The sequence below is a fragment of the Crinia signifera genome, chromosome 6, assembly GCF_055691185.1.
Source record: "Crinia signifera chromosome 6, ASM5569118v1, whole genome shotgun sequence".
NCBI lineage: Eukaryota > Metazoa > Chordata > Amphibia > Anura > Myobatrachidae > Crinia > Crinia signifera.
Window position 1 is genome coordinate 1,839,382 of NC_139222.1, and position 25,189 is coordinate 1,864,570.

A 25,189-nucleotide genomic window follows, 5' to 3' on the forward strand; every position below is an offset into this window, starting at 1 on the left:
GAGCGGAAGTCATCCGGAACGCACAGCGTGAAACATGTGGAACGCACAGATCGGAAGTCATATGGAACGCACATAGCGGAAGTCGTTGAAACGCACAGGGCGGAAATCATGTGGAACGCACAGGGCGGAAGTCGGGTGAACCGCACAGAGCGGAAGTAATGTGGAACGCACAGGCGGAAGTCGGGTGAAACGCAGAAAGCGGAAGTCGGGTGTGTGGCGGCTACGGGCGGAGAACTGGCGGTAAGTACGTATCTGCAGAGTCTTTCCCCAAAGTCTATGGAATTTACCATCTTCCTGACCATAGAGGTTCTCATATATATATATATATATATATATATATATATATATATATATATATATATATATATATTTATTCTCCCTCCCAACATGACCCTCTTTGTCCTTATATATTAAGAGGGAAGTCCAGTCATGTTGGGGGGAGATATATATATATATATATATAATATATATATAGTGTCAAAAAAGAGGACAGGAGGGGCGCTCCATAATATAATATATATCTATATCTCAGGCTTCCTACCTGCCCCTCTTCAGGAGGACACAATGCTCTGCTCCTGGGCTTCCCTGGTAATGTATGATTGCCAGCACCTGTGGTGACACCTTTCTTATGTTACCTAGCTCCCCACAGGTGCTGGCAATCCTACATTATCCATACCTCCCAGCATGCCCCTCTCCAGGAGGACACAATGCTCTGTTCCTGGGCTTCCCTGGTAATGTATGATTGCCAGCACCTGTGGTGACACCTTTCTTATCAGTTACCCCGCTCCCCACAGGTGCTGGCAATCATACATTATCCATACCTCCCAGCATGCCCCTCTCCAGGAGGACACAATGCTCTGCTCCTGGGCTTCCCTGATAATGTATGATTGCCATCACCTGTGGTGACACCTTTCTTATCAGTTACCTAGCTCCCCACAGGTGCTGGTAATCCTAGATTATCCATACCTCCCAGCATGCCCCTCTCCAGGAGGACACAATGCTCTGTTCCTGGGCTTCCCTGGTAATGTATGATTGCCAGCACCTGTGGTGACACCTTTCTCATCAGTTACCTAGCTCCCCACAGGTGCTGGCAATCCTACATTATCCATACCTCCCATCATGCCCCTCTCCAGGAGGACACAATGCTCTGCTCCTGGGCTTCCCTGGTAATGTAGGATTGCCAGCACCTGTGGTGACACCTTTCCTATCTGTTACCTAGCTCCCCACAGGTGCTGGCAATCCTACATTATCCATACCTCCCAACATGCCCCTCTCCAGGAGGACACAATGCTCTGTTCCTGGGTTTCCCTGGTAATGTAGGATTACCAGCACCTGTGGTGACACCTTTCTTATCAGTTACCTAGCTCCCCACAGGTGCTGGTAATCATACATTATCCATACCTCCCAGCATGACCCTCTCCAGGAGGACACATTGCTCTGCTCCTGGACTTCCCTGGTAATGTATGATTGCCAGCACCTGTGGTGACACCTTTCTTATCAGTTACCTAGCTAGCTCCCCACAGGTGCTGGCAATCATACATTATCCATACCTCCCAGCATGCCCCTCTCCAGGAGGACACAATGCTCTGCTCCTGGGCTTCCCTGGTAATGTATGATTGCCAGCACCTGTGGTGACATCTGTCTTATCAGTTACCTAGCTCCCAACAGGTGCTGGCAATCCTACATTATCCATAACTCCCAGCATGCCCCTCTCCAGGAGGACACAATGCTCTGTTCCTGGGCATCCCTGGTAATGTATGATTGCCAGCACCTGTGGTGACATCTGTCTTATCAGTTACCTAGCTCCCAACAGGTGCTGGCAATCCTACATTATCCATACCTCCCAGCATGCCCCTCTCCAGGAGGACACAATGCTCTGTTCCTGGGCTTCCCTGGTAATGTAGAATTGCCAGCACCTGTGGTGACACCTTTCTTATCAGTTACCTAGCTCCCCACAGGTGCTGGCAATCCTACATTATCCATACCTCCCAGCATGCCCCTCTCCAGGAGGACACAATGCTCTGTTCCTGGGCTTCCCTAGTAATGTATGATTGCCAGCACCTGTGGTGACACCTTTCTTATCAGTTACCTAGCTCCCCACAGGTGCTGGCAATCATACATTATCCATACCTCCCAGCATGACCCTCTCCAGGAGGACACATTGCTCTGCTCCTGGACTTCCCTGGTAATGTATGATTGCCATCACCTGTGGTGACACCTTTCTTATCAGTTACCTAGCTCCCCACAGGTGCTGGTAATCATACATTATCCATACCTCCCAGCATGCCCCTCTCCAGGAGGACACAATGCTCTGTTCCTGGGCTTCCCTGGTAATGTATGATTGCCAGCACCTGTGGTGACACCTTTCTTATCAGTTACCTAGCTCCCAACAGGTGCTGGCAATCATACATTATCCATACCTCCCAGCATGCCCCTCTCCAGGAGGACACAATGCTCTGTTCCTGGACTTCCCTGGTAATGTATGATTGCCAGCACCTGTGGTGACATCTGTCTTATCAGTTACCTAGCTCCCAACAGGTGCTGGCAATCCTACATTATCCATAACTCCCAGCATGCCCCTCTCCAGGAGGACACAATGCTCTGTTCCTGGGCATCCCTGGTAATGTATGATTGCCAGCACCTGTGGTGACACCTTTCTTATCAGTTACCCAGCTCCCCACAGGTGCTGGCAATCATACATTATCCATACCTCCCAGCATGCCCCTCTCCAGGAGGACACAATGCTCTGCTCCTGGGCTTCCCTGGTAATGTATGATTGCCAGCACCTGTGGTGACACCTTTCTTATCAGTTACCCAGCTCCCCACAGGTGCTGGTAATCATACATTATCCATACCTCCCAGCATGCCTCTCTCCAGGAGGACACAATGCTCTGTTCCTGGACTTCTCTGGTAATGTATGATTGCCAGCACCTGTGGTGACACCTTTCTTATCAGTTACCTAGCTTCCCACAGGTGATGGCAATCCTACATTATCCATACCTCCCAGCATGCCCCTCTCCAGGAGGACACAATGCTCTGTTCCTGGGCTTCCCTGGTAATGTATGATTGCCAGCACCTGTGGTGACACCTTTCTTATCAGTTACCTAGCTCCCAACAGGTGCTGGCAATCCTACATTATCCATACCTCCCAGCATGCCCCTCTCCAGGAGGACACAATGCTCTGTTCCTGGACTTCCCTGGTAATGTATGATTGCCAGCACCTGTGGTGACACCTTTCTTATCAGTTACCTAGCTCCCCACAGGTGCTGGCAATCATACATTATACCTACCTCCCAGCATGCCCCTCTCCAGGAGGACACAATGCTCTGTTCCTGGACTTCTCTGGTAATGTATGATTGCCAGCACCTGTGGTGACACCTTTCTTATCAGTTACCTAGCTTCCCACAGGTGATGGCAATCCTACATTATCCATACCTCCCAGCATGCCCCTCTCCAGGAGGACACAATGCTCTGTTCCTGGGCTTCCCTGGTAATGTATGATTGCCATCACCTGTGGTGACACCTTTCTTATCAGTTACTTAGCTCCCCACAGGTGCTGGGAATCATACATTATCCATACCTACCAGCATGCCCCTCTCCAGGAGGACACAATGCTCTGTTCCTGGGCTTCCCTGGTAATGTATGATTGCCAGCACCTGTGGTGACACCTTTCTTATCAGTTACCTAGCTCCCCACAGGTGCTGGTAATCATACATTATCCATACCTCCCAGCATGCCCCTCTCCAGGAGGACACAATGCTCTGTTCCTGGGCTTCCCTGGTAATGTATGATTGCCAGCACCTGTGGTGACACCTTTCTTATCAGTTACCTAGCTCCCAACAGGTGCTGGCAATCATACATTATCCATACCTCCCAGCATGCCCCTCTCCAGGAGGACACAATGCTCTGTTCCTGGACTTCCCTGGTAATGTATGATTGCCAGCACCTGTGGTGACATCTGTCTTATCAGTTACCTAGCTCCCAACAGGTGCTGGCAATCCTACATTATCCATAACTCCCAGCATGCCCCTCTCCAGGAGGACACAATGCTCTGTTCCTGGGCATCCCTGGTAATGTATGATTGCCAGCACCTGTGGTGACATCTGTCTTATCAGTTACCTAGCTCCCAACAGGTGCTGGCAATCCTACATTATCCATACCTCCCAGCATGCCCCTCTCCAGGAGGACACAATGCTCTGTTCCTGGGCTTCCCTAGTAATGTATGATTGCCAGCACCTGTGGTGACACCTTTCTTATCAGTTACCTAGCTCCCCACAGGTGCTGGCAATCATACATTATCCATACCTCCCAGCATGACCCTCTCCAGGAGGACACATTGCTCTGCTCCTGGACTTCCCTGGTAATGTATGATTGCCATCACCTGTGGTGACACCTTTCTTATCAGTTACCTAGCTCCCCACAGGTGCTGGTAATCATACATTATCCATACCTCCCAGCATGCCCCTCTCCAGGAGGACACAATGCTCTGTTCCTGGGCTTCCCTGGTAATGTATGATTGCCAGCACCTGTGGCGACACCTTTCTTATCAGTTACCTAGCTCCCAACAGGTGCTGGCAATCATACATTATCCATACCTCCCAGCATGCCCCTCTCCAGGAGGACACAATGCTCTGTTCCTGGACTTCCCTGGTAATGTATGATTGCCAGCACCTGTGGTGACATCTGTCTTATCAGTTACCTAGCTCCCAACAGGTGCTGGCAATCATACATTATCCATACCTCCCAGCATGCCCCTCTCCAGGAGGACACAGTGCTCTGTTCCTGGGCTTCCCTGGTAATGTATGATTGCCAGCACCTGTGGTGACACCTTTCTTATCAGTTACCCAGCTCCCCACAGGTGCTGGCAATCATACATTATCCATACCTCCCAGCATGCCCCTCTCCAGGAGGACACAATGCTCTGCTCCTGGGCTTCCCTGGTAATGTATGATTGCCAGCACCTGTGGTGACACCTTTCTTATCAGTTACCCAGCTCCCCACAGGTGCTGGTAATCATACATTATCCATACCTCCCAGCATGCCTCTCTCCAGGAGGACACAATGCTCTGTTCCTGGACTTCTCTGGTAATGTATGATTGCCAGCACCTGTGGTGACACCTTTCTTATCAGTTACCTAGCTTCCCACAGGTGATGGCAATCCTACATTATCCATACCTCCCAGCATGCCCCTCTCCAGGAGGACACAATGCTCTGTTCCTGGGCTTCCCTGGTAATGTATGATTGCCAGCACCTGTGGTGACACCTTTCTTATCAGTTACCTAGCTCCCAACAGGTGCTGGCAATCCTACATTATCCATACCTCCCAGCATGCCCCTCTCCAGGAGGACACAATGCTCTGTTCCTGGGCTTCCCTGGTAATGTATGATTGCCAGCACCTGTGGTGACACCTTTATTATCAGTTACCTAGCTCCCCACAGGTGCTGGCAATCATACATTATACATACCTCCCAGCATGCCCCTCTCCAGGAGGACACAATGCTCTGTTCCTGGGCTTCCCTGGTAATGTATGATTGCCAGCACCTGTGGTGACACCTTTCTTATCAGTTACCTAGCTCCCCACAGGTGCTGGCAATCATACATTATCCATACCTCCCAGCATGCCCCTCTCCAGGAGGACACAATGCTCTGTTCCTGGACTTCCCTGGTAATGTATGATTGCCAGCACCTGTGGTGACACCTTTCTTATCAGTTACCTAGCTCCCCACAGGTGCTGGCAATCATACATTATACCTACCTCCCAGCATGCCCCTCTCCAGGAGGACACAATGCTCTGTTCCTGGACTTCTCTGGTAATGTATGATTGCCAGCACCTGTGGTGACACCTTTCTTATCAGTTACCTAGCTCCCCACAGGTGCTGGCAATCATACATTATACCTACCTCCCAGCATGCCCCTCTCCAGGAGGACACAATGCTCTGTTCCTGGGCTTCCCTGGTAATGTATGATTGCCAGCACCTGTGGTGACACCTTTCTTATCAGTTACCTAGCTCCCCACAGGTGCTGGCAATCATACATTATCCATACCTCCCAGCATGCCCCTCTCCAGGAGGACACAATGCTCTGTTCCTGGACTTCCCTGGTAATGTATGATTGCCAGCACCTGTGGTGACACCTTTCTTATCAGTTACCTAGCTCCCCACAGGTGCTGGCAATCATACATTATACCTACCTCCCAGCATGCCCCTCTCCAGGAGGACACAATGCTCTGTTCCTGGACTTCCCTGGTAATGTATGATTGCCATCACCTGTGGTGACACCTTTCTTATCAGTTACTTAGCTCCCCACAGGTGCTGGGAATCATACATTATCCATACCTACCAGCATGCCCCTCTCCAGGAGGACACAATGCTCTGTTCCTGGGCTTCCCTGGTAATGTATGATTGCCAGCACCTGTGGTGACACCTTTCTTATCAGTTACCTAGCTCCCCACAGGTGCTGGTAATCATACATTATCCATACCTCCCAGCATGCCCCTCTCCAGGAGGACACAATGCTCTGTTCCTGGGCTTCCCTGGTAATGTATGATTGCCAGCACCTGTGGTGACACCTTTCTTATCAGTTACCTAGCTCCCCACAGGTGCTGGCAATCCTACATTATCCATACCTCCCAGCATGCCCCTCTCCAGGAGGACACAATGCTCTGTTCCTGGGCTTCCCTGGTAATGTAGGATTGCCAGCACCTGTGGTGACATCTGTCTTATCAGTTACCTAGCTCCCAACAGGTGCTGGCAATCCTACATTATCCATACCTCCCAGCATGCCCCTCTCCAGGAGGACACAATGCTCTGTTCCTGGGCTTCCCTGGTAATGTATGATTGCCAGCACCTGTGGTGACACCTTTCTTATCAGTTACCTAGCTCCCCACAGGTGCTGGCAATCCTACATTATCCATACCTCCCAGCATGCCCCTCTCCAGGAGGACACAATGCTCTGTTCCTGGGCTTCCCTAGTAATGTATGATTGCCAGCACCTGTGGTGACACCTTTCTTATCAGTTACCTAGCTCCCCACAGGTGCTGGCAATCATACATTATCCATACCTCCCAGCATGACCCTCTCCAGGAGGACACAATGCTCTGTTCCTGGGCTTCCCTGGTAATGTAGGATGGCCAGCACCTGTGGTGACACCTTTCTTATCAGTTACCTAGCTCCCCACAGGTGATGGCAATCCTACATTATCCATACCTCCCAGCATGCCCCTCTCCAGGAGGACACAATGCTCTGCTCCTGGACTTCCCTGGTAATGTATGATTGCCATCACCTGTGGTGACACCTTTCTTATCAGTTACCTAGCTCCCCACAGGTGCTGGTAATCATACATTATCCATACCTCCCAGCATGCCCCTCTCCAGGAGGACACAATGCTCTGTTCCTGGGCTTCCCTGGTAATGTATGATTGCCAGCACCTGTGGTGACACCTTTCTTATCAGTTACCTAGCTCAGCACAGGTGCTGGCAATCATACATTATCCATACCTCCCAGCATGCCCCTCTCCAGGAGGACACAATGCTCTGTTCCTGGGCTTCCCTGGTAATGTATGATTGCCAGCACCTGTGGTGACACCTTTCTTATCAGTTACCTAGCTCCCCACAGGTGCTGGCAATCATACATTATCCATACCTCCCAGCATGCCCCTCTCCAGGAGGACACAATGCTCTGTTCCTGGACTTCCCTGGTAATGTATGATTGCCAGCACCTGTGGTGACACCTTTCTTATCAGTTACCTAGCTCCCCACAGGTGCTGGCAATCATACATTATCCATACCTCCCAGCATGCCCCTCTCCAGGAGGACACAATGCTCTGCTCCTGGGCTTCCCTGGTAATGTATGATTGCCAGCACCTGTGGTGACACCTTTCTTATCAGTTACCTAGCGCCCCACAGGTGCTGGCAATCCTATATTATCCATACCTCCCAGCATGCCTCTCTCCAGGAGGACACAATGCTCTGTTCCTGGGCTTCCCTGGTAATGTATGAATGCCAGCACCTGTGGTGACACCTTTCTTATCAGTTACCTAGCTCCCAACAGGTGCTGGCAATCATACATTATCCATACCTCCCAGCATGCCCCTCTCCAGGAGGACACAATGCTCTGTTCCTGGACTTCCCTGGTAATGTATGATTGCCAGCACCTGTGGTGACATCTGTCTTATCAGTTACCTAGCTCCCAACAGGTGCTGGCAATCCTACATTATCCATAACTCCCAGCATGCCCCTCTCCAGGAGGACACAATGCTCTGTTCCTGGGCATCCCTGGTAATGTATGATTGCCAGCACCTGTGGTGACACCTTTCTTATCAGTTACCCAGCTCCCCACAGGTGCTGGCAATCATACATTATCCATACCTCCCAGCATGCCCCTCTCCAGGAGGACACAATGCTCTGCTCCTGGGCTTTCCTGGTAATGTATGATTGCCAGCACCTGTGGTGACACCTTTCTTATCAGTTACCCAGCTCCCCACAGGTGCTGGTAATCATACATTATCCATACCTCCCAGCATGCCTCTCTCCAGGAGGACACAATGCTCTGTTCCTGGACTTCTCTGGTAATGTATGATTGCCAGCACCTGTGGTGACACCTTTCTTATCAGTTACCTAGCTTCCCACAGGTGATGGCAATCCTACATTATCCATACCTCCCAGCATGCCCCTCTCCAGGAGGACACAATGCTCTGTTCCTGGGCTTCCCTGGTAATGTATGATTGCCAGCACCTGTGGTGACACCTTTCTTATCAGTTACCTAGCTCCCAACAGGTGCTGGCAATCCTACATTATCCATACCTCCCAGCATGCCCCTCTCCAGGAGGACACAATGCTCTGTTCCTGGGCTTCCCTGGTAATGTATGATTGCCAGCACCTGTGGTGACACCTTTATTATCAGTTACCTAGCTCCCCACAGGTGCTGGCAATCATACATTATACATACCTCCCAGCATGCCCCTCTCCAGGAGGACACAATGCTCTGTTCCTGGGCTTCCCTGGTAATGTATGATTGCCAGCACCTGTGGTGACACCTTTCTTATCAGTTACCTAGCTCCCCACAGGTGCTGGCAATCATACATTATCCATACCTCCCAGCATGCCCCTCTCCAGGAGGACACAATGCTCTGTTCCTGGACTTCCCTGGTAATGTATGATTGCCAGCACCTGTGGTGACACCTTTCTTATCAGTTACCTAGCTCCCCACAGGTGCTGGCAATCATACATTATACCTACCTCCCAGCATGCCCCTCTCCAGGAGGACACAATGCTCTGTTCCTGGACTTCTCTGGTAATGTATGATTGCCAGCACCTGTGGTGACACCTTTCTTATCAGTTACCTAGCTCCCCACAGGTGCTGGCAATCATACATTATACCTACCTCCCAGCATGCCCCTCTCCAGGAGGACACAATGCTCTGTTCCTGGGCTTCCCTGGTAATGTATGATTGCCAGCACCTGTGGTGACACCTTTCTTATCAGTTACCTAGCTCCCCACAGGTGCTGGCAATCATACATTATCCATACCTTCCAGCATGCCCCTCTCCAGGAGGACACAATGCTCTGTTCCTGGGCTTCCCTGGTAATGTATGATTGCCAGCACCTGTGGTGACACCTTTATTATCAGTTACCTAGCTCCCCACAGGTGCTGGCAATCATACATTATCCATACCTCCCAGCATGCCCCTCTCCAGGAGGACACAATGCTCTGTTCCTGGACTTCCCTGGTAATGTATGATTGCCAGCACCTGTGGTGACACCTTTCTTATCAGTTACCTAGCTCCCCACAGGTGCTGGCAATCATACATTATACCTACCTCCCAGCATGCCCCTCTCCAGGAGGACACAATGCTCTGTTCCTGGACTTCTCTGGTAATGTATGATTGCCAGCACCTGTAGTGACACCTTTCTTATCAGTTACCTAGCTCCCCACAGGTGCTGGCAATCATACATTATACCTACCTCCCAGCATGCCCCTCTCCAGGAGGACACAATGCTCTGTTCCTGGGATTCCCTGGTAATGTATGATTGCCAGCACCTGTGGTGACACCTTTCTTATCAGTTACCTAGCTCCCCACAGGTGCTGGCAATCATACATTATCCATACCTCCCAGCATGCCCCTCTCCAGGAGGACACAATGCTCTGTTCCTGGGCTTCCCTGGTAATGTAGGATTGCCAGCACCTGTGGTGACACCTTTCTTATCAGTTACCTAGCTCCCCACAGGTGCTGGCAATCATACATTATACCTACCTCCCAGCATGCCCCTCTCCAGGAGGACACAATGCTCTGTTCCTGGGCTTCCCTGGTAATGTATGATTGCCAGCACCTGTGGTGACACCTTTCTTATCAGTTACCTAGCTCCCAACAGGTGCTGGCAATCCTACATTATCCATACCTCCCAGCATGCCCCTCTCCAGGAGGACACAATGCTCTGTTCCTGGGCTTCCCTGGTAATGTATGATTGCCAGCACCTGTGGTGACACCTTTATTATCAGTTACCTAGCTCCCCACAGGTGCTGGCAATCATACATTATACATACCTCCCAGCATGCCCCTCTCCAGGAGGACACAATGCTCTGTTCCTGGGCTTCCCTGGTAATGTATGATTGCCAGCACCTGTGGTGACACCTTTCTTATCAGTTACCTAGCTCCCCACAGGTGCTGGCAATCATACATTATCCATACCTCCCAGCATGCCCCTCTCCAGGAGGACACAATGCTCTGTTCCTGGACTTCCCTGGTAATGTATGATTGCCAGCACCTGTGGTGACACCTTTCTTATCAGTTACCTAGCTCCCCACAGGTGCTGGCAATCATACATTATACCTACCTCCCAGCATGCCCCTCTCCAGGAGGACACAATGCTCTGTTCCTGGACTTCTCTGGTAATGTATGATTGCCAGCACCTGTGGTGACACCTTTCTTATCAGTTACCTAGCTCCCCACAGGTGCTGGCAATCATACATTATACCTACCTCCCAGCATGCCCCTCTCCAGGAGGACACAATGCTCTGTTCCTGGGCTTCCCTGGTAATGTATGATTGCCAGCACCTGTGGTGACACCTTTCTTATCAGTTACCTAGCTCCCCACAGGTGCTGGCAATCATACATTATCCATACCTCCCAGCATGCCCCTCTCCAGGAGGACACAATGCTCTGTTCCTGGACTTCCCTGGTAATGTATGATTGCCAGCACCTGTGGTGACACCTTTCTTATCAGTTACCTAGCTCCCCACAGGTGCTGGCAATCATACATTATACCTACCTCCCAGCATGCCCCTCTCCAGGAGGACACAATGCTCTGTTCCTGGACTTCTCTGGTAATGTATGATTGCCAGCACCTGTGGTGACACCTTTCTTATCAGTTACCTAGCTCCCCACAGGTGCTGGCAATCCTACATTATACCTACCTCCCAGCATGCCCCTCTCCAGGAGGACACAATGCTCTGTTCCTGGGCTTCCCTGGTAATGTATGATTGCCAGCACCTGTGGTGACACCTTTCTTATCAGTTACCTAGCTCCCCACAGGTGCTGGCAATCATACATTATCCATACCTCCCAGCATGCCCCTCTCCAGGAGGACACAATGCTCTGCTCCTGGACTTCTCTGGTAATGTATGATTGCCAGCACCTGTGGTGACACCTTTCTTATCAGTTACCTAGCTCCCCACAGTTGCTGGCAATCATACATTATCCATACCTTCCAGCATGCCCCTCTCCAGGAGGACACAATGCTCTGTTCCTGGACTTCTCTGGTAATGTATGATTGCCAGCACCTGTGGTGACACCTTTCTTATCAGTTACCTAGCTCCCCACAGGTGCTGGCAATCATACATTATACCTACCTCCCAGCATGCCCCTCTCCAGGAGGACACAATGCTCTGTTCCTGGGCTTCCCTGGTAATGTATGATTGCCAGCACCTGTGGTGACACCTTTCTTATCAGTTACCTAGCTCCCCACAGGTGCTGGCAATCATACATTATCCATACCTCCCAGCATGCCCCTCTCCAGGAGGACACAATGCTCTGTTCCTGGACTTCCCTGGTAATGTATGATTGCCAGCACCTGTGGTGACACCTTTCTTATCAGTTACCTAGCTCCCCACAGGTGCTGGCAATCATACATTATACCTACCTCCCAGCATGCCCCTCTCCAGGAGGACACAATGCTCTGTTCCTGGACTTCTCTGGTAATGTATGATTGCCAGCACCTGTGGTGACACCTTTCTTATCAGTTACCTAGCTCCCCACAGGTGCTGGCAATCCTACATTATACCTACCTCCCAGCATGCCCCTCTCCAGGAGGACACAATGCTCTGTTCCTGGGCTTCCCTGGTAATGTATGATTGCCAGCACCTGTGGTGACACCTTTCTTATCAGTTACCTAGCTCCCCACAGGTGCTGGCAATCATACATTATCCATACCTCCCAGCATGCCCCTCTCCAGGAGGACACAATGCTCTGTTCCTGGACTTCCCTGGTAATGTATGATTGCCAGCACCTGTGGTGACACCTTTCTTATCAGTTACCTAGCTCCCCACAGGTGCTGGCAATCATACATTATCCATACCTCCCAGCATGCCCCTCTCCAGGAGGACACAATGCTCTGTTCCTGGGCTTCCCTGGTAATGTATGATTGCCAGCACCTGTGGTGACACCTTTCTTATCAGTTACCTAGCTGCCCACAGGTGCTGGCAATCATACATTATCCATACCTCCCAGCATGCCCCTCTCCAGGAGGACACAATGCTCTGTTCCTGGACTTCCCTGGTAATGTATGATTGCCAGCACCTGTGGTGACACCTTTCTTATCAGTTACCTAGCTCCCCACAGGTGCTGGCAATCATACATTATACCTACCTCCCAGCATGCCCCTCTCCAGGAGGACACAATGCTCTGTTCCTGGACTTCTCTGGTAATGTATGATTGCCAGCACCTGTGGTGACACCTTTCTTATCAGTTACCTAGCTCCCCACAGGTGCTGGCAATCATACATTATACCTACCTCCCAACATGCCCCTCTCCAGGAGGACACAGTGCTCTGTTCCTGGGCTTCCCTGGTAATGTATGATTGCCAGCACCTGTGGTGACACCTTTCTTATCAGTTACCTAGCTCCCCACAGTTGCTGGCAATCATACATTATCCATACCTTCCAGCATGCCCCTCTCCAGGAGGACACAATGCTCTGTTCCTGGACTTCTCTGGTAATGTATGATTGCCAGCACCTGTGGTGACACCTTTCTTATCAGTTACCTAGCTCCCCACAGGTGCTGGCAATCATACATTATACCTACCTCCCAGCATGCCCCTCTCCAGGAGGACACAATGCTCTGTTCCTGGGCTTCCCTGGTAATGTATGATTGCCAGCACCTGTGGTGACACCTTTCTTATCAGTTACCTAGCTCCCCACAGGTGCTGGCAATCATACATTATCCATACCTCCCAGCATGCCCCTCTCCAGGAGGACACAATGCTCTGTTCCTGGACTTCCCTGGTAATGTATGATTGCCAGCACCTGTGGTGACACCTTTCTTATCAGTTACCTAGCTCCCCACAGGTGCTGGCAATCATACATTATACCTACCTCCCAGCATGCCCCTCTCCAGGAGGACACAATGCTCTGTTCCTGGACTTCTCTGGTAATGTATGATTGCCAGCACCTGTGGTGACACCTTTCTTATCAGTTACCTAGCTCCCCACAGGTGCTGGCAATCCTACATTATACCTACCTCCCAGCATGCCCCTCTCCAGGAGGACACAATGCTCTGTTCCTGGGCTTCCCTGGTAATGTATGATTGCCAGCACCTGTGGTGACACCTTTCTTATCAGTTACCTAGCTCCCCACAGGTGCTGGCAATCATACATTATCCATACCTCCCAGCATGCCCCTCTCCAGGAGGACACAATGCTCTGTTCCTGGACTTCCCTGGTAATGTATGATTGCCAGCACCTGTGGTGACACCTTTCTTATCAGTTACCTAGCTCCCCACAGGTGCTGGCAATCATACATTATCCATACCTCCCAGCATGCCCCTCTCCAGGAGGACACAATGCTCTGTTCCTGGGCTTCCCTGGTAATGTATGATTGCCAGCACCTGTGGTGACACCTTTCTTATCAGTTACCTAGCTGCCCACAGGTGCTGGCAATCATACATTATCCATACCTCCCAGCATGCCCCTCTCCAGGAGGACACAATGCTCTGTTCCTGGACTTCCCTGGTAATGTATGATTGCCAGCACCTGTGGTGACACCTTTCTTATCAGTTACCTAGCTCCCCACAGGTGCTGGCAATCATACATTATACCTACCTCCCAGCATGCCCCTCTCCAGGAGGACACAATGCTCTGTTCCTGGACTTCTCTGGTAATGTATGATTGCCAGCACCTGTGGTGACACCTTTCTTATCAGTTACCTAGCTCCCCACAGGTGCTGGCAATCCTACATTATACCTACCTCCCAGCATGCCCCTCTCCAGGAGGACACAATGCTCTGTTCCTGGGCTTCCCTGGTAATGTATGATTGCCAGCACCTGTGGTGACACCTTTCTTATCAGTTACCTAGCTCCCCACAGGTGCTGGCAATCATACATTATCCATACCTCCCAGCATGCCCCTCTCCAGGAGGACACAATGCTCTGTTCCTGGACTTCCCTGGTAATGTATGATTGCCAGCACCTGTGGTGACACCTTTCTTATCAGTTACCTAGCTCCCCACAGGTGCTGGCAATCATACATTATCCATACCTCCCAGCATGCCCCTCTCCAGGAGGACACAATGCTCTGTTCCTGGGCTTCCCTGGTAATGTATGATTGCCAGCACCTGTGGTGACACCTTTCTTATCAGTTACCTAGCTCCCCACAGGTGCTGGCAATCCTACATTATCCATACCTCCCAGCATGCCTCTCTCCAGGAGGACACAATGCTCTGCTCCTGGACTTCTCTGGTAATGTATGATTGCCAGCACCTGTGGTGACACCTTTCTTATCAGTTACCTAGCTCCCCACAGGTGCTGGCAATCATACATTATCCATACCTCCCAGCATGCCCCTCTCCAGGAGGACACAATGCTCTGTTCCTGGGCTTCCCTGGTAATGTAGGATTGCCAACGCCTGTGGTGACACCTTTCTTATCAGTTACCTAGCTCCCCACAGGTGCTGGCAATCCTACATTATCCATACCTCCCAGCATGCCTCTCTCCAGGAGGACACAACGCTCTGTTCCTGGGCTTCCCTAGTAATGTATGATTGCCAGCACCTGTGGTGACACCTGTCTTATCAGTTACCTAGCTCTCCACAGGTGCTGGCAATCCTACATTATCCATACCTCCCAGCATGCCCCTCTCCAGGAGGACACCATGCTCTGTTCCTGGGCTTCCCTGGTAATGTAGGATTGCCAGCACCTGTGGTGACACCTTTCTTATCAGTTACCTAGCTCCCCACAGGTGCTGGCAATCATACATTATCCATACCTCCCAGCATGCCCCTCTCCATGAGGACACAATGCTCTGTTCCTGGGCTTCCCTGGTAATGTATGATTGCCAGCACCTGTGGTGACACCTTTCTTATCAGTTACCTAGCTCCCCACAGGTGCTGGCAATCATACATTATCCATACCTCCCAGCATGCCCCTCTCCAGGAGGACACAATGCTCTGTTCCTGGGCTTCCCTGGTAATGTATGATTGCCAGCACCTGTGGTGACACCTTTCTTATCAGTTACCTAGCTCCCCACAGGTGCTGGCAATCCTACATTATCCATACCTCCCAGCATGCCCCTCTCCAGGAGGACACAATGCTCTGTTCCTGGGCTTCCCTGGTAATGTAGGATTGCCAGCACCTGTGGTGACACCTTTCTTATCAGTTACCTAGCTCCCCACAGGTGCTGGCAATCCTACATTATCCATACCTCCCAGCATGCCCCTCTCCAGGAGGACACAGTGCTCTGTTCCTGGGCTTCCCTGGTAATGTATGATTGCCAGCACCTGTGGTGACACCTTTCTTATCAGTTACCTAGCTCCCCACAGGTGCTGGCAATCATACATTATCCATACCTCCCAGCATGCCCCTCTCCAGGAGGACACAATGCTCTGTTCCTGGGCTTCCCTGGTAATGTATGATTGCCAGCACCTGTGGTGACACCTTTCTTATCAGTTACCTAGCTCCCCACAGGTGCTGGCAATCATACATTATCCATACCTCCCAGCATGCCCCTCTCCATGAGGACACAATGCTCTGTTCCTGGGCTTCCCTGGTAATGTATGATTGCCAGCACCTGTGGTGACACCTTTCTTATCAGTTACCTAGCTCCCCACAGGTGCTGGCAATCATACATTATCCATACCTCCCAGCATGCCCCTCTCCAGGAGGACACAATGCTCTGTTCCTGGGCTTCCCTGGTAATGTATGATTGCCAGCACCTGTGGTGACACCTTTCTTATCAGTTACCTAGCTCCCCACAGGTGCTGGCAATCATACATTATACCTACCTCCCAACATGCCCCTCTCCAGGAGGACACAGTGCTCTGTTCCTGGGCTTCCCTGGTAATGTATGATTGCCAGCACCTGTGGTGACACCTTTCTTATCAGTTACCTAGCTCCCCACAGGTGCTGGCAATCCTACATTATCCATACCTCCCAGCATGCCCCTCTCCAGGAGGACACAATGCTCTGTTCCTGGGCTTCCCTGGTAATGTAGGATTGCCAGCACCTGTGGTGACACCTTTCTTATAAGTTACCTAGCTCCCCACAGGTGCTGGCAATCATACATTATACCTACCTCCCAACATGCCCCTCTCCAGGAGGACACAGTGCTCTGTTCCTGGGCTTCCCTGGTAATGTATGATTGCCAGCACCTGTGGTGACACCTTTCTTATCAGTTACCCAGCTCCCCACTGGTGCTGGCAATCATACATTATCCATACCTCCCAGCATGCCCCTCTCCAGGAGGACACAATGCTCTGTTCCTGGGCTTCCCTGGTAATGTATGATTGCCAGCACCTGTGGTGACACCTTTCTTATCAGTTACCTAGCTCCCCACAGGTGCTGGCAATCATACATTATCCATACCTCCCAGCATGCCCCTCTCCAGGAGGACACAATGCTCTGTTCCTGGGCTTCCCTGGTAATGTATGATTGCCAGCACCTGTGGTGACACCTTTCTTATCAGTTACCTAGCTTCCCACAGGTGATGGCAATCCTACATTACCAGGGAAGGGCAGGAACAGAGCATTGTGTCCTCATGGAGAGGGGCAGGTAGGCAACTGTGTGTGTGTGTTTGCGCATATATATATATATATATCTATACACACGCACACACCACACACACACCTTCCCCCAACATGACTGGACTTCCCTCTTAATATATGAGGACGGAGAGGGTCACGTTGGGAGGGAGTTATGAAACATAGAATTTGACGGCAGATAAGAACCATTTGGCCCATCTAGTCTGCCCCTTTTTTTACCCTTCAGGTAATCTCAGCACTTTTTTGATCCTTATTTCTTGTAAGGATATTCATATGCCTATCCCAAGCATGTTTACATTGTACTACTGTCTTAGCCTTTACCACCTCTGATGGGAGGCTATTCCACTTATCCACTACCCTTTCTGTGAAGTAATTCTTTCTAACATTTCCCCTGAACCTACCTCCCTCTAGTTTCAGTGCATGTCCTCGTGTTATATTACTTGTTTTCCTGTGAAGAAAATTTCCCTCCTGTACTATGTTAAAACCCTTGATATATTTGAAGATTTCTATCATGTCCCCCCTTTCCCTTCTCTGCTCTAAAGTATACATATTAAGATCTTTTAGTCTTTCCTGGTACGTTTTGTGATGTAGGCCATGCACCATTTTAGTTGCCCTTCTTTGTACACTCGCCAATGTATTTATATCCTTCTGAAGATATGGTCTCCAGAACTGGACACAGTATTCCAGATGAGGTCGTACCAATGACCTATAAAGTGGCATTATTACGTCTTTTTTTCTGCTACTGATTCCTCTCCCTATGCAACCAAGCATCTGACTTGCCTTCCTCATTGCATTGTTACATTGCCTCCCTGCCTTTAAGTCACTTGAAATAGTGACTCCTAGATCTCTTTCCTCCTCAGTAGTTTCCATTATAGTACCCTTGATACTATATTGATGCTGTTTTGGATCCATTAAATTGTTTAATTTAAGATATTCCACTATTCTTTCTTTTAATAGTGTTTTCATTATTTTCCCTACTACTGATGTAAGGCTCACTGGTCTGTAGTTACTTGCTTCTTCTTTGCTTCCGCTTTTGTGCAGTGGAACTACATTTGCTCTTCTCCAGTCCTCTGGAACTGCACCTGTATCTAGTGACTGGTTGAATAAATCTGTTAATGGCGCTACCAACACATCTTTTAGTATCCTTGGATGCAATCCGTCTGGCCCCATTGATTTATCCACTTTCAGTCTTGAAAGTTCTGTTAGGACTTTCTCCCTAGTAAATGTACCTCCATCTACCTTATTTTTATGAATGTCCTTGCAACTTAACTGTGGTCCCTTCCCTTCTCCTTCTATAGTGATTACGGAGCAAAAGTAATTATTTAGATGATCTGCAATTGCCTTGTCTCCCTCCACCAAATTCTCAGTGTCTGTCCACAGTCTTATTATTCCTCCATTAGATTTTCTCCTTTCACTTATATACTTAAAAAAGTTTTGTTTCCTTTATCTACCGACTGAGCCATTTTCTCCTCAGCTTGTGCCTTGGCACGCCGGATCACTTTCTTAGCCTCTTTGCATCTGGCAAGATACACTTCATTGTCATTATTAATATGTATGTATATATAAGTCCAAACTCAGCTCAGTATTTTATATCTGTACTCCGTGATTTATTTATTTTTTATATATATTTTTATTTATAGACAATTAAGCTGTGAGGATCCTGTACAAATCACTGAGGATGGAGAAGGACAGGAGTCACATGACTGAGAGGATACTAAGTCTCACCGTGGAGATCATCTACCTGCTGACCGGGGAGGTGACAGTGACATCACTTATATCTATAGTAATAATACAGGGACATGACCAGGAAGGTGACTGTGACATCACTTATATCTATAGTAATAATACAGGGACGTGACCGGGGAGGTGACATCACTTATATCTATAGTAATAATACAGGGACGTGACCGGGGAGGTGATATCACTTATATCTATAGTAATAATACAGGGACGTGACAGTGACATCACTTATACCTATAGTAATAATACAGAGACGTGACCGGGGAGGTGACCGTGACATCACTTATATCTATAGTAATAATACAGGGACGTGACCGGGGAGGTGACATCACTTATATCTATAGTAATAATACAGGGACGTGACCGGGGAGGTGACAGTGACATCACTAATATCTATAGTAATAATACAGGGAGGTGACAGTGACATCACTAATATCTATAGTAATAATATGTGAAGGTGACAGTGACATCACTTATATCTATAGTAATAATAAAGGGAGGAGACAGTGACAACTTATACAGATGTAGCACCGCTCATCCAGCGCCGGGGCTCGCCAGACCACCCCCGCTGGTGAGCGGACGCTACATCTGACTGGGTCGCGTGTCCCAGTTTCCCGTCGGTGTGGGTGATGGGCAGGGTTAGGGGGGGGGGGAGCGGGGAGGTGGGGGAAGGTGGCGGGGACCTGCGGCGGGGGGAGCTCCGTTGTAAGTGAAGCACGTGCGTCCCCTCCCGAAGGCTGGTGCATGGCGAATCCACCGCCAACCCCTGCAAATATGACACCTGTATCTATAGTTACAAAACAGGGATGAGACCAGGGAGGTGATGGTATTTGGAAGTGTACATAATGATATTTGCTCTTTCCCTCAATACACAGGAGTACACAGTAGTGAAGAAGACATCCGGTGAGTGTGAGACACCCCGCAGCCGTCACCGTGTGTCAGGAGGACTGAGCAGGACCCAGAGCCCCATCACGGTGCCTCCACCTCACTCACTGATATATGAGAGGCACAATGACCAGAAGATCCTGGAACTCACCAACGAGATCATTCAGCTGCTGACTGGAGAGGTGACTGCTGGGAATGGGACGTTATACAGTAACACCGGGGGATGTGACTGGAGAGGTGACTGCTGGGAATGGGACATAATACAGTAACACCGGGGGATGTGACCGGAGAGGTGACTGCTGGGAATGGGACATTATACAGTAACACTGGGGGATGTGACCGGAGAGGTGACTGCTGGGAATGGGACGTTATACAGTAACACTGGGGGATGTGACCGGAGAGGTGACTGCCGGGAATGGGACATTATACAGTAACACCGGGGGATGTGACAGGAGAGGTTACTGCTGGGAATGGGACGTTATACAGTAACACCGGGGGGATGTGACCGGAGAGGTGACTGCTGGGAATGGGACGTTATACAGTAACACCGGGGGATGTGCCCGGAGAGGTGACTGCTGGGAATGGGACGTTATACAGTAACACCGGGGGATGTGACCGGAGAGGTGACTGCTGGGAATGGGACGTTCTACAGTAACACCGGGGGATGTGACCGGAGAGGTGACCGCTGGGAATGGGACGTTATACAGTAACATCGGGGAATGTGACCGGAGAGGTGACTGCTGGGAATGGGAGGTTATACAGTAACACCAGGGGATGTGACCGGAGAGGTGACTGCTGGGAATGGGACGTTATACAGTAACACCGGGAGATGTGACAGGAGAGGTGACTGCTGGGAATGGGACGTTATACAGTAACACCGGGGGATGTGACCGGAGAGGTGACTGCTGGGAATGTGACGTTATACAGTAACACCGGGGGATGTGACAGGAGAGGTGACTGATGGGAATGGGACATTATACAGTAACATTGGGGGATGTGACCGGAGAGGTGACTGCTGGGAATGGGACGTTATACAGTAACACCGGGGGATGTGACCAGAGAGATGACTGCTGGGAATGGGACGTTATACAGTAACACCGGGGGATGTGACCGGAGAGGTGACTGCTGGGAATGGGACGTTATACAGTAACACTGGGGGATGTGACCGGAGAGGTGACTGCTGGGAATGGGACGTTATACAGTAACACCGGGGGATGTGACCAGAGAGATGACTGCTGGGAATGGGACGTTATACAGTAACACCGGGGGATGTGACCGGAGAGGTGACTGCTGGGAATGGGACGTTATACAGTAACATTGGGGGATGTGACCGGAGAGGTGACTGCTGGGAATGGGACGTTATACAGTAACATTGGGGGATGTGACCGGAGAGGTGACTGCTGGGAATGGGACGTTATACAGTAACATTGGGGGATGTGACCGGAGAGGTGACTGCTGGGAATGGGACGTTATACAGTAACACGGGGAATGTGACCGGAGAGGTGACTGCTGGGAATGGAACATTATACAGTAACACCGGGGGGATGTGACCGGAGAGGTGACTGCTGGGAATGGGACATTATACAGTAACACTGGGGGGATGTGACAGGAGAGGTGACTGCTGGGAATGGGACGTTATACAGTAACACCGGGAGGAGAGGTGTCTGGGTGATGACTGTACCATTGTGTGTGTGTCAGGTGCCTATAAGGTGTCAGGATGTCACTGTCTATCTCTCCATGCAGGACGGGGAGTACATAGAGGAACACAGGGGTCTGTACACGGACGTGATGATGGAGAATAACCGGCCCCTCACATCACTGGGTAAGAGGAGACATTTATTGTACAGGGGAGAGCAGGTATGGGGGTCCCCTATATACACCCAGCATCTGATAATCACATATATACAATGTCCTCAGTCACTGTGTGTCTCCTACAGATGTTCCCAGTAACAGGAATACCCCAAGGAGATGTCCCCGTCCTCTGTATTCCCAGGATAATCACATATATACCATGTACTCAGTCACTGTGTGTCTCCTACAGATGGGGCCAGTAACAGGAATACCCCAGAGAGATGTCCCCATCCTCTGTGTTCCCAGGATAATCACATATATACCATGTCCTCAGTCACTGTGTGTCTCCTACAGATGGGCCCAGTAACAGGAATACCCCAGAGAGATGTCCCCGTCCTCTGTATTCCCAGGATAATCACATATATACAATGTCCTCAGTCACTGTGTGTCTCCTACAGATGGGCCCAGTAACAGGAATACCCCAGAGAGATGTCCCCGTCCTCTGTATTCACAGGATAATCACATATATACAATGTCCTCAGTCACTGTGTGTCTCCTACAGATGGGCCCAGTAGCAGGAATACCCCAGAGAGATGTCCCCATCCTCTGTATTCCCAGGATAATCACATATATACCATGTACTCAGTCACTGTGTGTCTCCTACAGATGGGCCCAGTAACAGGAATACCCCAGAGACATGTCTCCGTCCTCTGTATTTCCAGGATAATCACATATATACCATGTACTCAGTCACTGTGTGTCTCCTACAGATGGGCCCAGTAACAGGAATACCCCAGAGAGATGTCCCCGTCCTCTGTATTCCCAGGATAATCACATATATACCATGTCCTCAGTCACTGTGTGTCTCCTACAGATGGGCCCAGTAACAGGAATACCCCAGAGAGATGTCCCCGTCCTCTGTATTCCCAGGATAATCACATATATACAATGTCCTCAGTCACTGTGTGTCTCCTACAGATGGGCCAGTAACAGGAATACCCCAGAGAGATGTCCCCGTCCTCTGTATTCCCAGGATAATCACATATATACCATGTCCTCAGTCACTGCGTGTCTCCTACAGATGGGCCCAGTAGCAGGAATACCCCAGAGAGATGTCCCCGTCCTCTGTATTCCCAGGATAATCACATATATACCATGTCCTCAGTCACTGTGTGTCTCCTACAGATGGGCCAGTAACAGGAATACCCCAGAGAGATGTCCCCGTCCTCTGTATTCCCAGGATAATCACATATATACCATGTCCTCAGTCACTGCGTGTCTCCTACAGATGGGCCCAGTAACAGGAATACCCCAGAGAGATGTCCCCGTCCTCTGTATTCCCAGGATAATCACATATATACCATGTCCTCAGTCACTGCGTGTCTCCTACAGATGGGCCCAGTAACAGGAATACCCCAGAGAGATGTCCCCGTCCTCTGTATTCCCAGGATAATCACATATATACAATGTCCTCAGTCACTGTGTGTCTCCTACAGATGGGCCCAGTAGCAGGAATACCCCAGAGAGATGTCCCCGTCCTCTGTATTCCCAGGATAATCACATATATACCATGTCCTCAGTCACTGTGTGTCTCCTACAGATGGGCCAGTAACAGGAATACCCCAGAGAGATGTCCCCGTCCTCTGTATTCCCAGGATAATCACATATATACCATGTCCTCAGTCACTGCGTGTCTCCTACAGATGGGCCCAGTAACAGGAATACCCCAGAGAGATGTCCCCGTCCTCTGTATTCCCAGGATAATCACATATATACCATGTCCTCAGTCACTGCGTGTCTCCTACAGATGGGCCCAGTAACAGGAATACCCCAGAGAGATGTCCCCGTCCTCTGTATTCCCAGGATAATCACATATATACCATGTCCTCAGTCACTGTGTGTCTCCTACAGATGGGCCCAGTAACAGGAATACCCCAGAGAGATGTCCCCGTCCTCTGTATTCCCAGGATAATCACATATATACCATGTCCTCAGTCACTGCGTGTCTCCTACAGATGGGCCCAGTAACAGGAATACCCCAGAGAGATGTCCCCGTCCTCTGTATTCCCAGGATAATCACATATATACCATGTCCTCAGTCACTGTGTGTCTCCTACAGATGGGCCCAGTAACAGGAATACCCCAGAGAGATGTCCCCGTCCTCTGTATTCCCAGGATAATCACATATATACCATGTACTCGGTCACTGCATGTCTCCTACAGATGGGGCCAGTAACAGGAATACCCCAGAGAGATGTCCCCGTCCTCTGTATTCCCAGGATAATCACATATATACCATGTCCTCAGTCACTGTGTGTCTCCTACAGATGGGCCCAGTAACAGGAATACCCCAGAGAGATGTCCCCGTCCTCTGTATTCCCAGGATAATCACATATATACCATGTCCTCAGTCACTGTGTGTCTCCTACAGATGGGCCCAGTAACAGGAATACCCCAGAGAGATGTCCCCGTCCTCTGTATTCCCAGGATAATCACATATATACATTGTCCTCAGTCACTGTGTGTCTCCTACAGATGGGGCCAGTAACAGGAATACCCCAGAGAGATGTCCCTGTACTCTGTATTCCCAGGATAATCACATATATACCATGTCCTCAGTCACTGCGTGTCTCCTACAGATGGGCCCAGTAACAGGAATACCCCAGAGAGATGTCCCCGTCCTCTGTATTCCCAGGATAATCACATATATACAATGTGCTCAGTCACTGCGTGTCTCCTACAGATGGGCCCAGTAACAGAGATACCCCAGAGAGATGTCCCCGTCCTCTGTATTCCCAGGATAATCACATATATACAATGTCCTCAGTCACTGTGTGTCTCCTACAGATGGGGCTAGTAACAGGAATACCCCAGAGAGATGTCCCCGTCCTCTGTATTCCCAGGATAATCACATATATACCATGTCCTCAGTCACTGCGTGTCTCCTACAGATGGGCCCAGTAACAGGAATACCCCAGAGAGATGTCCCCGTCCTCTGTATTCCCAGGATAATCACATATATACCATGTCCTCAGTCACTGTGTGTCTCCTACAGATGGGCCCAGTAACAGGAATACCCCAGAGAGATGTCCCCGTCCTCTGTATTCCCAGGATAATCACATATATACCATGTCCTCAGTCACTGTGTGTCTCCTACAGATGGGCCCAGTAACAGGAATACCCCAGAGAGATGTCCCCGTCCCCTGTATTCCCAGGATAATCACATATATACAATGTCCTCAGTCACTGCGTCTCTCCTACAGATGGGCCAGTAACAGGAATACCCCAGAGAGATGTCCCCGTCCTCTGTATTCCCAGGATAATCACATATATACCATGTACTCAGTCACTGCGTGTCTCCTACAGATGGGGCCAGTAACAGGAATACCCCAGAGAGATGTCCCCGTCCTCTGTATTCCCAGGATAATCACATATATACCATGTCCTCAGTCACTGCGTGTCTCCTACAGATGGGGCCAGTAACAGGAATACCCCAGAGAGATGTCCCCGTCCTCTGTATTCCCAGGATAAT

The 25,189-nt window shown here is 50.0% G+C and overlaps 3 protein-coding genes across 5 annotated transcripts in view; 2 read left to right on the plus strand and 1 right to left on the minus strand.

Moving 5' to 3' along the window:
• Positions 1-25,189, minus strand: part of LOC146009797 (uncharacterized) — a 928,908-nt gene that overhangs the window by 39,292 nt on the left and 864,427 nt on the right. The gene's annotated exons all lie outside the window — the stretch shown is intronic.
• LOC146009800 (uncharacterized) overlaps positions 143-25,189 on the plus strand; it is a 185,381-nt gene continuing 160,334 nt past the window's right edge. For 2 of the 3 annotated variants that reach the window (XM_083150270.1, XM_083150272.1), the window contains exons 1-3: positions 143-240; positions 18,882-18,997; positions 19,857-20,048. In XM_083150270.1, the coding sequence (XP_083006396.1) occupies positions 18,920-18,997; positions 19,857-20,048 (270 nt within the window). In that variant the 5' untranslated portion in view covers positions 143-240; positions 18,882-18,919. Of the gene's footprint in view, positions 245-18,881; positions 18,998-19,856; positions 20,049-25,189 lie in introns of all 3 variants that reach the window. The other variant, XM_083150271.1, reaches the window with a different exon arrangement.
• The window catches only part of LOC146009845 (uncharacterized), a 31,213-nt gene continuing 27,692 nt past the window's right edge, over positions 21,669-25,189 (plus strand). The window contains exon 1 of the mRNA XM_083150384.1: positions 21,669-21,688. The gene's annotated coding sequence lies outside the window, so the exon portion shown is untranslated. The remainder of the gene's footprint in view (positions 21,689-25,189) is intronic.